Genomic DNA, 13,592 nt, shown 5'->3' with positions numbered 1-13,592 from the left:
TGGGGAAACTGAGGCACAGAATGCCCAATTCTCCTCTCACACCCATTTTACAACAGTGTAACTCACTTGGCTTCCTTGGAGGATGCCTCTGAAATGCCTGCGCCAAGGAGGACAAGATGAAAACAACACAGCCAGCATGCGTGAGGGATTTTTTTTTTTTTTTTGCTTTAAATTTAATAAAAGTAACTGAAAAGTAACAAAAGGAGTCATTCACCGGCAGGAACATGGGATCAGCTCGCACGACCGAGAAATAAAAGAAATGTACAGCATCAGGGCTCTGAGCGTCTAGCAACCCAGCTCAGAAAGTAACTAGGAATAGAAAAGAGTCAGTACAAAAAAGTCACTGTCATTCGTTCAATCGGACGAGAAGGGACCGACAGACAGGGGAGGCCAGGGGGGACTTAACGTTTTAAATTAGGGGCCAGCTCCTCCCCTGGTGTAAAATGGCACTGCTGGCAAAGCCCATCACAGCCCCCGGCTACAGGGAACGAGTGACGCCCGGCCTCTCCACTAGGCACAACCTGGCAGAAAGCTCCATGGGGCCATGCCCACCCCGGAGAGAAACGGTCTCACAAGGTCATCTACACCCAGGCCAGGGCCCTCAGCCTGCCTGGGCTGGAAGCACTGAGGGGCCGGGGGGGGTGGGGGGGCACCTATGTGACTTCCCCTCCTGACCTCACCCCATAGCCCTGAAAATGGTCCTTTCGGGGCAGCAATCAGGCCTGATGTCATCTGCCTCATTGACTGGTCACCCCCCTCCCATACCAAACCAGCCATCAGCCAGAGCCATCTTGGCATGGCACCCCCACCAGAAGGGGCATTTCAAACCAATGCTGCCGGAGGCTAAGGCCCCAAGCATCCTCAACCCCCCTCAAGCCTATGGAGGGGCAAGCGCCTCCCACCTGCAGCTCAGCAGCTCCCAGGATCAGGCCCTCGACCTGCTTGGTGGGAGGGTTCGTGGGTCCTGCTGCAAAAGGAGGCTGCCTGGCAAAGTGGGGGGTGTCTTGCCCCTGCATCACAGCCTGGCCAAGCACTGGTCCAGAATCGTCACACGCCCCTTGGGTCAGGATCACCGGGCGCGCACATACACACAGAGGTGACCAGGCGGCGGGGGGGCTAGCAGGATCCCCCCAGGTTCAGAAACAAAAAAAGGGAGAGATTCCACCATAAAACATGGCAGCTCCAACGAATAGAGGGCAGCGTGGTGTAAACAGGGCACAAACAATCCAAATTAGCCGGCTTCTAACACGCAACACCGACCCGACACGGACATCACACCGTTGAGCTCTCTAATAAACACAAGTCTAAGAAATAGACAATTCCAGGGAGGGGAAGGGGAACTATCACCATTCACCAAAAACAAAGAGAAGGGGGGAAAAAACCTTTTCCAGCTCGCTGTTGCTCAGTATTTACATGGAACCATTAAAAACGCGTGTGTTTCAAGAAGACTAATGGAGAAGCTCAGAGCCGGGAGTGGACTAGGAGAGACCGGTGGAAATCAGAGATCAAACACGTCCATTTCTCTTGCTGATGGGGGCAGTGCAGGATCATTCGCTATAGTGTATGTTAGTGACACATCCAGAAGGAAATATGTACATCGTCTTTAGATCCAGTTAATCCCACCCTTCAATAGGAAACAGAGCATGGGACAGAAAAGGGGTTAGGGGAAAAACTGTCAGTCACCATCCCTGGCTAAGCCCCATAAAGCAAATGTAACATTAACATGGAGTGAGTCGTCATCAGAAGCTACGTTCACACGCATCAGCGCCCATTTGCATGCACACATGCATCACGCATGCGCACACACGGAGCGGGAGGAGAGGGCATCAGTGTTGCCAACCTCAAATGTTAAAAAATCGTCAGGCCAACCCCGAAAAGAGAGGAGATTGGCGTTAAAGTCATGAGACTTTAAAAATAATCATTTTTAGTTGTCAAAAGGTGTCGGCACCTTTCAGGGTTGTGTTTGCAAGAGTTTCCCCGTGAACAAGGAGGGATAGAAACTTACTTTAAAAAAAGCTAAGAGTCTCATAGAATCACCTGACTCCAGGAGCTGGGGATTTGACTAATAAACAAACAGTGTGAAACGTGTGATAAAATTGCAAGAATTGGCAATTGTTTGACAGGCACACATGCACATACACAAACACACCCCCGTGTGTACAGACACAGAGACATAAACTCATAGGGACAAACACACACACACACACACCTGCATACAGACACAGGGAAACAAACTTACACCCCACCCCACACAGCCCCATTCTCTCACACAACCTCACAGTCACCTACAGACGCAAAACAGACCCCGGGGCAAAAAGTCGCACTGATTCACCCCAAACCAGAACTTTCTGGGCCCAGATCACCAAGCGCCAAATCCACCAAATTGCCCAGCGGGCCAGGTTCCCGCTGGGTGCTGAGTCCTTTGGGTAATCTAACTGCCAGGCTGTAAATCCAGCATTAAAAACCAACCAAAAATAACCCCCCCAAAACGCTCTGATTTCAGAGCCTGGCGTTCTACTGCCAGGCCCACAGAGCAATGGGAGGCCAACACCTTCCTGCCGCTGGGCCATTACCTTTGATCAATGCCTGCATTACCCCGCTTTGCCCGACAGACAGGGATACGGCCAGTTTCTCTTCTTTACATAAATAGCATTTTTTAAAACAAGGGACATTAATCCTCTCCTCTGTGTGATAGCTATTATCTTACAACGGAAATACACCCTGTGGAACGGGTTCTTGGCAAGAGACCTGGGGGTCACTCCCCCAGTGAAGGTGGGAACAGAAAGGGGGGGTGCAGCTCAGGGGGGTGGCATTTTAATAGTAAGGAAGGGCGGTCCGTTGAGCCGAAGTAGGGACAGTTTGGAGAGCGCCCTCCCAAAGGGGATCTGCATTGGAATTTGGGGGGGTATCACCCCTTCCCAATGGGTGTCTCTCCCTGGCTCCCTCTGCCCCCCCCCACACACACACAGTGACAACCAGCAGGGGAGACCCTAGCCACAGTTGCTTTTAAAGGGGAACTCCGGCCATTTGAGAAACAAGAACTTAAGGCCCAAATTTTTACAAGGGGCCCCAAATTTGGGGTGCCTGACTTGCGATAAATACAGTAAGTTTGTGGGGTCTCTGACACCAGAATAATGGGGGCCACAGACACATTGTGGGAGGAGGGGGAGGTCAGAACCAACACCAACAGCAATGACTGCTCCAGACCTGTGGAAACCAGGCCCCAGTCATCCCAAGTCAGGCACCCAAAACTGGAAGCGTCCCAGATCCACCGGCGGCCATGGGGCCTGTGCATGCCAGGGGTCTGGGTTCCCAGGGGCACACTGCAGCCAGGCCGGTTAGAAACAGGAGACGGAGTTTTGCCTTAAGATAAAAAACTCAGCAAATAAAGCCGTTTGGAAACAACTGCAAACAGCTCCTTCTTCGGTTACCTGCCCGAGCGAAGGCCAGGGCTCTGCCTTTGCCCTGCTGCAGCTGAGGCCTGAGGTAGTTGTTGACACACAGAAATCTGCACTCCAGAGCGGAGGGAAGGACTTGTGGGCAGGGGCCCCGTGGATGGGAGTCAGAAGACCCAGCCGCCACTGAAGCCAAGAGGAGACAGCATCGCCCACTGGACCAGGTATCCAGAGATTCTATTCCCGGCACTCCCTGAGTCACCTTGGGCAAGTCACTTCCCCACCCCTTTGTGCCTCAGTTTCCCCTCCTACCATTTGTGTATTGAGACTGGAAGCCCATCAGGGCAGGGACTCTCGGTGTATGTACAGCACCTACCACAACAGGGCCCTGATCTCAGCTGAGGCCTCTAATGGCTTCAGAAATTATAACGATGTCATGCAGTTCCCAGGGACTGCAGAGATGTACTAGTCAGCTGTTATCTAGAGCTTTGCACCGGTCGATCTCAAAGCGCTTGACCAAGGAGGGCAACTTCGTCACCATTCTCGCAGGGGGAAACTGAGGCCTGGGGCTAAAATCGCCTGTGGCAGGTAAATAAGAGGAGGGCAGGACCAGCTAGCTTTAATATTCGATGGGGTCAGTTAAGTCTGCGTGTGGATTCGGCTAAAGAAATACGCAAGACAAAAGTTATTACCAAGAAAACAAATAAATACCCCCCACCCCACCGGGTTACTAACAAACCTGTCTGGTGATCAGATCAGAAGGCACCTGTCCTTCCCGCCTCGGCTCTCGCACCCAGGCAGGCAGCTTGTTTGCGGGCTGTCCACTGTCCACACACAACCCTCCTACTCTTACTGATCTTTGTTCTAATGGTTTTTGAGCAATGCATCAGGTATGACCCTAAACCGCAGAGCGGGCTGGCCCCATGTTTTGAGGATCCCCCCGGACCTGGATTTTGCTGACTGTCTCCAGAGGCACCATTTCAGAAAAATTCCAGGAGCGGGGCAAAGTTGCATTAGCATATAGAACATTATATGTGATCACTTCTATCCTGCAAAGCTGGGGCAGGAGGCAAAAAGTGGAGCCGATAGACCTATGAAAAGTTGGGGTGGGCGAACCGAGGTCTGGCGGTGGCAATTACCCCCCTTACCTGATATCTAGTGATGCCCCTGGCTGGTTCCACCTATCCAATCATTATGGTTTTTATTTTATTTTGCTGTCACTTTATAAATCCTAAAACCTACAGTTGAGGTCTGTGGTCCAGAGCCTCAAAAGTATTTATGTTACTTAACTCTCTAGCTTCCACCACATCCCCAAAGTATCTGAGGGCCTCACCTACAATAACAGATGTATTCTCAGTGTGGGGTATTATTAATTTAACCTTATTGGACAGGTGGGGAAACTGAGGCACTGAGCAATTAAGTGACTTGCCCAGGAGGCTGAAGCAGAGCAGGGAATCAAGATGTCCTGTGTCCTACACCAGATGTCCTGTGTCCTACACCAGGGATGTAACAAGACCCTCCTCAAGGGTGCCTCCTTCAACCATTTGGACCTTAAAGCTATTGATTTCCAGAGGTGCCGCAATTCCCCTTCAATACCACCACAATCACAGACTCTAAGCTGGGGGGGAAGTCGGGCAGCTTTTCTGACCATCGCTGGGACATTTGCAAAAGTTCAAATTGGGAGGGGGGAATAATCTATCCGGTTCGGAGCCAGAAGGCGGGGGATGGGTCTGTAAACTGAGCTGAATTTTCGGCAGTGAGATAGCTGTGCATTTGCTTGGTGCAGATCTCCCCAGAAGATTCCTTCTGCTCTGGGTCATCCAGAGCGGTGGCCCACTCCGGACGAATCCATCACGGGTTTTCTGTGGGAGCAGGTGAGGCAGGGCATGTGGTGGCTTCGTCTCTTTCAGGTAGGGCATCGGAACCATGCCGATTTTTGGACTGGGCTCGCTAAGGTGCGCCTGTCGTCCTGGGACAGGACTGATCTCTCCCGCGGCACCAAACTGGCCAGTAATTTCCTCGGAAATTCTGCCCCTGCAGCCAGCCAGCCCTGAAATAACTCATCAGTCTTTGCTGGGGAGCAGCTGTGGATTCACGGTGGGGAATTAGTGAGTTAGTCTCTACGGTTGATCCAAGAAGCCCACTGAGCCCACCAAGCTCATTTCCCTGGTGGACACGCCTCCTGCCCCGAACCCCAGACACGGGTTAAGGGAGAATCTGATGCTCTAGCCCAGGGAGGTGATGGGCTCCGAACCCGCCCTGCTGCACCCTCGTCCCCACCCCGCTGGCCCAGTGGGGAACGATGAAGAAAGATGGCCAGGAACATCCCTGTTCCTGAGCCGGTTGGTCCCTATTGGGATTTCCCCTGGCCTAGGCCAGTGAGGAGAGATGCCCCAAGCTGCTCCAGGGAGCTGCTGGAGGTGATGCCAGGCACCTCTGCACAGAGAGGGCAGCTCAGGACCGGGAAGGGGGATGCAGCCTGGGCATGGAGCGGGCAGCTGGGTGAAAAAGGGAGAACGCGCAGGGATGGAGGGAGGTGCCAGCTGGCATCCCCAGCTCTGTGCGCCTCCTGCGGCACACTTCACGCTGCCTTCCTCATGCCCACCTCCCTCTGCCAGCTGCCGGGATCTGGCCCCGGGCACAGCCCTGGGGCTGGCTTGAAGGGGGACCCAGTGCCCACTCCGGGCACTGAAGAGGCTGTGTTTAGTGTCCTGGGCACGGCCCCGCCTTGGGCTGCTCTCTCAACCCTCCCCATGGCCACCCTAGCCCTTCCTGGAAGGACATGGGGGGCCACTGCCCCCCAGCCACGTGTCCAGGGCAGAGAAGGGTTCTCCACTGGGGGTGCCCCTCGGGAATGTCTACAAGAAACTCTCTAACTCTGGCAAAGTTGGTTAAAACTCAGGGGGAGGGGGAAGGGGATGTTCAATAAGCACCCAGTTCCCTGCCTCCCCACGCCCTACTGGCAGCTCCAGTTAGCGCCTGCCCTTGGGGGGACGCGACCTGTCTCGGGCTGCAGCTCCCCCGAAGACAGGCCTGGGACGCAGGCAGGGGATCCGGGTTCCTTGGCTTTGAGACGTCGTGGTTTGTGCAGGAGGGAGGGCGGAGGGGAGGCGGGTCGGCAGTGCCCTCCGCGTGGGGGCAGGGTGGGGAGGCCTTCGCTCCCAGCGTCCTAGTAAACCCAGCTGACAGGGACCCACTGGGGCTCTGCGCGCAGCCTCTCCAGGGCCTCCTGCAGCTGCTGGAATGTCCACTCCAGGTTGTCGTTGACCAGGCTGAGGTCGAAGTAGTGGCCGTAGCCACGCTGGATGCGGCAGCTCTCATCCACCGTCCGCTTCAGATCCGCCTCCTGCCCAGACACAAGCACGGATGCTGCCCGTTAGCCTTGCCCCAGAGCTTTGCGCACAGGGGTAAAGAGCACACGCCTCCAGGGGGCCGGGGGGGTCCCAAAAGAGCTTTGCAAAGGTAAGCAGAGGTGCAAACGACGCAGGGCTCGTTTCACCCCACCCCCGGGATGCAGCCACCTTTGGTGAGGAGCGCAGCAAGCTGTCGGTACGGGGATCCCAGGACTAAGAGGCATCTACCTCTGGGGTGGAGCGTGGCAGCCTTTTATACAGAGATCCTAGAGCGGAGATGCGGCTACCTGTGGGGAGGGGCATGGCCGCAGTTGGAACGGCCACCCAGAAATGCTACTCAGCTCTTTGGGACAGGATATGAAGACGGATCCCGTAATCAGCTGAAGACAGATGGAGGACTGAAGGAGGCAGAATATGATCAATTATAAGCCCGGAAAGATTCTAGGGGCAGGGACAGCGCCAGGCACGAGGGGGCCCACGTGCAAAAAGCATCCATGGGAAATGTAATGATTGGCAGCTGGGGCAGCACAGTGCCCTCTAGCACCATGCTGCGGCACTGCACTCAGCACGGGCTGGCGAATCCCCACCATGGCCCCCTGCCCTCCTTTCGTCTTCCCCCAGGGGTTGCCCACGCCAGCCCACCCCTGCTTCGCCGCAGCCTGGCTGGTGGGAGCAGGTGGGGCCAGCCTGCCATTCCCTGGAGGCCAGCAGCAGACGCTGCATAGGACACCCGCCATGCTAGCCATCAGAGCGGGTCGGGGGAACAGCCCAGCTCTCCTGGGCGGCTCTGGGAACGGACCGCACCGTGCACTTGGCGAGGAGATCTCCCTGCTGACCCCTCCGGATGGAGAGTCCAAACTGTGGCCGCGTTCAGGGAGGCGCTGGATGGGGAAGCGCTGAGCGCCTGCCTCTAAAGGGGCCATTAAGGCCACCAGGAAGAACCAACAGGGGAGCAAGCCCCGATCCCAGTGCATGTCGCACATGTACTTGTGGACAGAGCCGTGTGCATACAGGGGCACGCCCCGTGGAACCCGGGCCTGCCACAGCTCAGCCACCCTGGGTCATGTGGGCCAAGGACATGGCATGGGCCAGGTGATCAGGGAAGGCCCTATGACCCCAATGTCTCGTGGCACCGTGTGGGGGAAAGGGGGTTTGACCCCCTGCTCTGGTTGCACTCTGTGGGGGTACGGGGCTGGCGTGGACTCACCGTGAGCTGCTTGGTGGCCACACCGCTCTCCAGCGCCGCCTTGTTCATGGCTCGGAGTGTCTCGTAGTCCGGGGCTTCGATGAAGACCACGTAGGGGACGAATTCAGCCGTTCTCAGCACCTTCACCGCCTGGGTAACACAGAGCCAGGCTGTCAGTGCGGACCTAGGACCAGCGAGCTTCCAAAGGGGACAGGCGTGAAGGGGGACCATGCAGCCGGGGTGCTGGGAATGGGACCCAGAGCTTTTTCCCACTGCTCAGATCCAGCCCTGGCGGGTAGCGACCAAAAGGTGTTACCAGCTATAGCCGTGGGGAGACAGTGTTTCCCAATGGGTAGGCCACACGGCTGGGAACCAGGAGACCTGGGTTCTGCTCCTGGCTCTGTCATTGACCTGCTCTGTGCCTCAGTTTCCCCTCACACCATTTGTCTTATCAGTTGCATTTTTGGGCAGGGGCCCTTCCCCTGCCTGTGGGCACCACCCGCTAGGTGTGCGATCAGGCTCAGCAGAGAGGCCTGGTACTCAGTGGGCCCTGGACTGCGCTCCCCTCCCAGTCAGGGCTGGGACAGGTGGCTGGGGTGAGTACAGGGGAAGCTTGCCTCAGCTTTGCCCGAGAGGTGGCTGTCCTCCAGAGCTTCAAGCCAGAGCCCTAACCTCCCCTCTAGTATAACTAGGGGCTTCCCAGCTGGGCCTGTCCCCGTAGCGCGAACCTGCGGGTTCACATCCAGGATGCACATCTTGCCGGACTCCACCACCTCGTGGATGGAGTCAATCTTGGTGCCGTAGAGGTTCCCCTCGTACTCCCCATGCTCCAGGTAGCGGCCAGCCTTGATGTCCGCCTCCATCTCCCCCCGCGACATGAAGCAGTAGACCTGGCCGTTCCTCTCATGATCCTTGGGCTTCCGCGAAGTGTCTGCCAAGGGGCACAGGAATAACACGGTGAGCGTGAGTTACAGAACGACCGGCGAGGGGACCGGACCGGAACCTCAGACCCAAACACCCCCCAACTCCGGGAACCCAGAGAGCCTGTGCCCAGCTCTGGGATCTTCCCTGTAATGGGCAGAACCAGAAGCCCAGGTCCAGACACCCCTCAACTGTGGGATCAAGCTGGGTGATCAGCTTGAATCAAAATCATCATCCAAAACTTGGGAACCAGTCCCCAGCCCTTGCTGTGTGGCTGGCCCGTCTCCCTACACTGGGCTGAGCCAGAACCACAAGCCCAAACACCCACAAACTTTGGGAAACTGCGGATCCAGCTGCCACCCGGCTGAACGGTGCATCAGTGTCGGAAGCCAAGTCCTGCCTTGTGATCTCAGGGACAGCTCGTTTGATTTCCAAACGCTTATGGGGAGATTAGAGCAGCCCGTCCCACTGCACCCCCCTCGGGGTGCTTTGTCGTCTGCAGCCCATCTGGCAGCAGCAGGATCCTGAAATTCAAGGGGCAGACACACCCCACGTTCCACAAGTGGAGGACTCATGGGGGTTCAAGGCAACGGGTCTTGCCTGTGGCGGGGCAGGTATCTTGCCCCCCACCCCTCCCTCCTGCCACAGAGCCCGTCCCTTCCGCAGGGACGTGGATGGAAGGCAGATGAGGTGCAGGGTGGACGTTTCCTCACCAGGGGGTGCTGCTCCATCACAAACAGGCTTACCTGGCCCTCACCTCTGGTCAATTAGGATCACAGGTGATTCTCCACAGTCTGCCTGGCTGGCTCTCCAGACCCTGTGCTGAAGGACGGGGCAGGGACTTTTCGTCCCCAGGACCTGACAGCTCTAGGGCTCCCCCAGCCTGCCCTGCCCAGCGCTCCGGGTGCCTTCATTCCAAACCTCCATGTGCATCCCCTAAGGCCGGCCGTGCGTGGGGCAGGGATGCCCACACCAGCTGGCCGCAGAGCACGCTAAGAGGACCCAGAGGCGTGAGTCACGTGAGGCCAGGCCACGTGGCACAGTCAGCCCCAGCCCCCTCTGGAGCAGGGGTCAGATTAGGGAAAAGAGATCAGGGTGCACATCGGGGTTAGCACTGGCTCCAGGGGGCAGAGTCTTTACTCACACGGGATGGTGGTCCCGTAGCGGGCCTGGTCCGACATGATCAGCTTGTTCTTGAGGCTGCGTCGCCCGACGCCCTGGGCCCCGATCAGCACCAGGGTTTTCCTGCGGAACGGGGGCATGCGGGCCACCTCCTCGTAGATCAGCAGCTCATGCCGGTCAAACTCTGGGCCGGATGGGGAGGAGAAAACAGTCAGCGCTGATATGGGGACGGGGCAGCGTGTGCCCAGCCCCGCCGGCGCAGGGGACGGGGTGGAAGGGGGAAGGATAATTTTGGGATTCGGGGCAAGAGCCGGCCCAGGAGGAGGAGGAGGGGGATGCCTGCACAGGGCCTGGGCAGCCTGGGGCACTCACCCGCATTTTTCGTGGTCAGGTACATCATCCTCTTCTTCTTCTTCCCACTGATGCTGCCGCACAGGGCACCTGCCGAGAGCAGAACGGACTCATTCAGCCGTGGGCAAGCCCAGCGGGAATCAGATGCTGCCACAGGCAACCCCAGCAGGGATCGGGGTGCTGGCCTGGCTGGAGATATTCCCCAGGGCAGGGCCACTGCAAACCCCTAGGACACAGCCAGGGTTTGTGGGGGCGCATCAGCCTCCTGCGGGCACTGGCCACCAGGCTGGGCACTAGCCTGGCTCAGGGCCCTGGCCGTAGGGAGCAGGGAGGGTTTGGGCAGCAGGGCTCCCCTGCCACGCTCTTGAGATGGGGAGCAGGGCCCTGCGTGCACTGGGGCCAGCCTGGGGCATCCGTGGGGGCCTCCTACCAGATGTGGGGGGGACTTCGAGGTCGCGCTTCACAAACGCCTTCCGCTTCTCCTCCAGCAGCTGGCTCGGGATGAGGCCGGCGCTGCCGCCCTCCACGTGGCAGGCCTGAAACGGCACCCAGGCCCGGTGAGCCAGCCAGAGTCCCCATAGCCACCGCCCGTCCAGCCTGGCATACTGGGGCCCCTTACGGCCCGCACCAGGGGCCCCCTGCAGCCTCCACCCTCTGGAGCACCCCTGCCCTAGGGCCACCCACACCCCCATTTCCAACCCCCTCCAAGGACGACCCACAGTGCCATCCCCCCAGCCCCCGTGCCACCACCCTGGGGCCACCCACAGCCCCATCCCCACAGCCCCCCCACCACCCTGGGGCCACCCACAGTCCCACCACCACCACCACCCTGGGGCCACCCACAGCCCCATCCCCACAGCCCCCCCACCACCCTGGGGCCACCCACAGCCCCCCACCACCACCTCCCTGGGGCCACCCACAGCCCCTTCCCCACAGCCGCACCTGCCCTGAAGCCGCCTCACAGCCCCATCACCACAGCCCCCCACCCGCCCTGGGGCCACCCACAGCCCCATCCCCACAGCCCCACCACCACCACCACCCCGGGGCCACCCACAACCCCATTCCCACAGCCCCCCACCACCACCCCGGGGCCACCCACAGCCCCATCCCCACAGCCCCCCACCACCACCCCAGGGCCACCCACAGCCCCATCTCCACACCCCCACACACACCCTGAGGCCACCCACAGCCCCATCCCCATACCCCCCACACCCTGTGGCCACCCACAGCCCTATCACCACAGCCCCATCTCCAAACGCGCCTCTCCCCACTATGGGGCCACTCACAGCCCCCACCCCAGGAGGCCCCTGCCCAGCGGCCACCCACAGCCCCCATCCCCAGACCCTCACCCTCCAGCCGGCTGCCGCTGAGCTCGCTGACTGCCCTCAGCGCCATCCCATCGACCAAACCAGCAGTGACCATGGGGTCCCCTCGCCAGCCACTCCGTGCCTTGGGGATGGGGGTGTTCCATGTGGCATGACCCTCCCCACCTGAGTAACCCATCCCCCCCATCCAAGCCATCCCAGGGTGCAAGGCAGTACCCAGGCCTGGGTACTGCCAAGCGGTGGGGGATTCGGGGCCACCCAGCTGTCCTCACCTGCCACCAGTTGGGGTCGTCCTGGTTGACAATCTGCAGCAGGTCCCCGGCAGTGAATTTTAACCCTGCCTCCTTGCAGGGGATCAGGTTATCACTGGCCGGGTCGTAGTCAAAGTGGGACTTCACAAACACCTATGGGAAGAGCGCAGGGTCAGCCCCAGGCAGGGAGAGCTGAGGGGCCCTTGCCGTCCTGGGGCTCCCGGTTCCTGAACTGAGAGCCGAGCTCTTTGGAAAATCCAGGCCCCGCTGGGCAGTGCCGAGCGCCTGGAAATCCAGCCCGGAGAATTCCCATTTCCCCGGTCCCTGGCACGGGCTGGAGCCGGGAGCGGCGAGACAACAGACCCTGCTCGTGAGCTCCATCGTCAAGAGCCAGGTCCGAATGCAAGACAGACTGACAGACCAGATAAAACAGCCTCCAGCTCTCACTCAAGGAAGGGGTCACAGTTATGCCTGGTGAACAAGAGGAGCCGAGGGCCAGAAATCAATGAACCAAAATCAGGGTGTCGGATAATAGGCCTAATTGGTGGACCCAATAACGATGGGGGTGAGATATTCCACCCACCGCTCCCTTTTGGGGTGTGTAAGAAAGAATTTTGGAGACAAATTGATTCCCGTCTCTTTCTCCTCTCTCCGGTGCCTTCTGTCTCATAAGAGATTGGCTTAGCGGGCCAAGACTGCTGAGATCAGAAAGAGGCCATTAACAGCAATGCCTGAAACAGCCCCACGTGGCTACAAGTGTCCCAGGCCTCGGAGCGCCTGACCAGACCACGTGCCCGGCCTGTTTTTCTCCAGTCACGAGGTTGCAAGTGAAGTCGACACCATAGAGAGAAGCTGCGTTTTCCAGCTTTGCTGTGCTTTCCTCTCTCCTTTTGTGTTTGTCTTGGCTTGTCTTCTGAGAAAGGGGAGCGGATTTTAACCAGCCCATCCCCACCAACTTCTCCTGTTGGCCCCGGACGGGACGGTAATCACCCTCTTGAATACCATCCCGGAGACTGTCAGACCCGGGGCCTTGTCCTTAGGAAACTCTCCCCAGCTCAAGGGAACACTGGAGGCTGTTAAAGCGAAAGCCTGCCTTCAAACCTGACTCTTCAAATGCGTCTTTTCTGTCCCTTTAATAAAGAGTGCCTAGGGTTTCCAGTGGGGGTTTGCCCTGGGACTGACCGGCTGACGTCTCTGGACACCAAACCTGACCCGAGTCTGACGCTGGTTAATGCTGGGCAGTGACTGGGTTACAATAACGCCTTTGGCCCACAGAGTCCAACTAGATGACTCGGACAGACCTCCAGCTAAAGCCTCCGTCAACTCCCCATGTGCAGGCCATGGGGTGCTTGCAGGGGGGGCACAGCCAGGCCCCTCCATCGCTCCCCAGACTCTCGGCTATTGATGACAAAGAGTCTCAGGCTCGCTGTTATGGCTGCAAAGAAAACCTTGGAAGGGCGAGAGCCGAGCGTAACTGACCCCTGAGCTTGCCCCGCCAGGAGCAGCGGTGGAGGGGGGGCCGGGGAAGCACCGCTGGGATCTGGGGTGGAGGTGGGACCCCCACAGGGAGCAGATGTGGAGAGGGGCCAGGAGAGCCCCATCAGGAGTAGGGGTAGAGGGGTGGGCATGGGTGAGCCCCGCCTGGAGCAGGGGTGGAGGGGGACTCTGCCCTGCTCCCCACTGTGAGG

The 13,592-nt window shown here is 58.5% G+C and overlaps 1 protein-coding gene across 7 annotated transcripts in view; it reads right to left on the bottom strand.

Moving 5' to 3' along the window:
* Positions 1-148: 148 nt before the first annotated feature.
* MPP2 (MAGUK p55 scaffold protein 2) overlaps positions 149-13,592 on the bottom strand; it is a 46,184-nt gene continuing 32,740 nt past the window's right edge. For all 7 annotated transcript variants that reach the window (XM_048830164.2, XM_048830166.2, XM_048830165.2 and 4 more), the window contains 7 exons: positions 11,926-12,057; positions 10,759-10,864; positions 10,350-10,418; positions 10,000-10,161; positions 8,663-8,865; positions 7,956-8,084; positions 149-6,741 (listed from right to left, as the gene is read on the bottom strand). In XM_048830164.2, coding sequence (XP_048686121.1) covers positions 6,565-6,741; positions 7,956-8,084; positions 8,663-8,865; positions 10,000-10,161; positions 10,350-10,418; positions 10,759-10,864; positions 11,926-12,057 — 978 coding nt within the window. In that variant the 3' untranslated portion in view covers positions 149-6,564. The remainder of the gene's footprint in view (positions 6,742-7,955; positions 8,085-8,662; positions 8,866-9,999; positions 10,162-10,349; positions 10,419-10,758; positions 10,865-11,925; positions 12,058-13,592) is intronic.

This window comes from Caretta caretta, chromosome 27 (assembly GCF_965140235.1).
Source record: "Caretta caretta isolate rCarCar2 chromosome 27, rCarCar1.hap1, whole genome shotgun sequence".
Lineage (NCBI taxonomy): Eukaryota > Metazoa > Chordata > Testudines > Cheloniidae > Caretta > Caretta caretta.
Note: the sequence above shows the minus strand (reverse complement) of the source record. Positions and strands in the feature narration are given on the sequence as shown.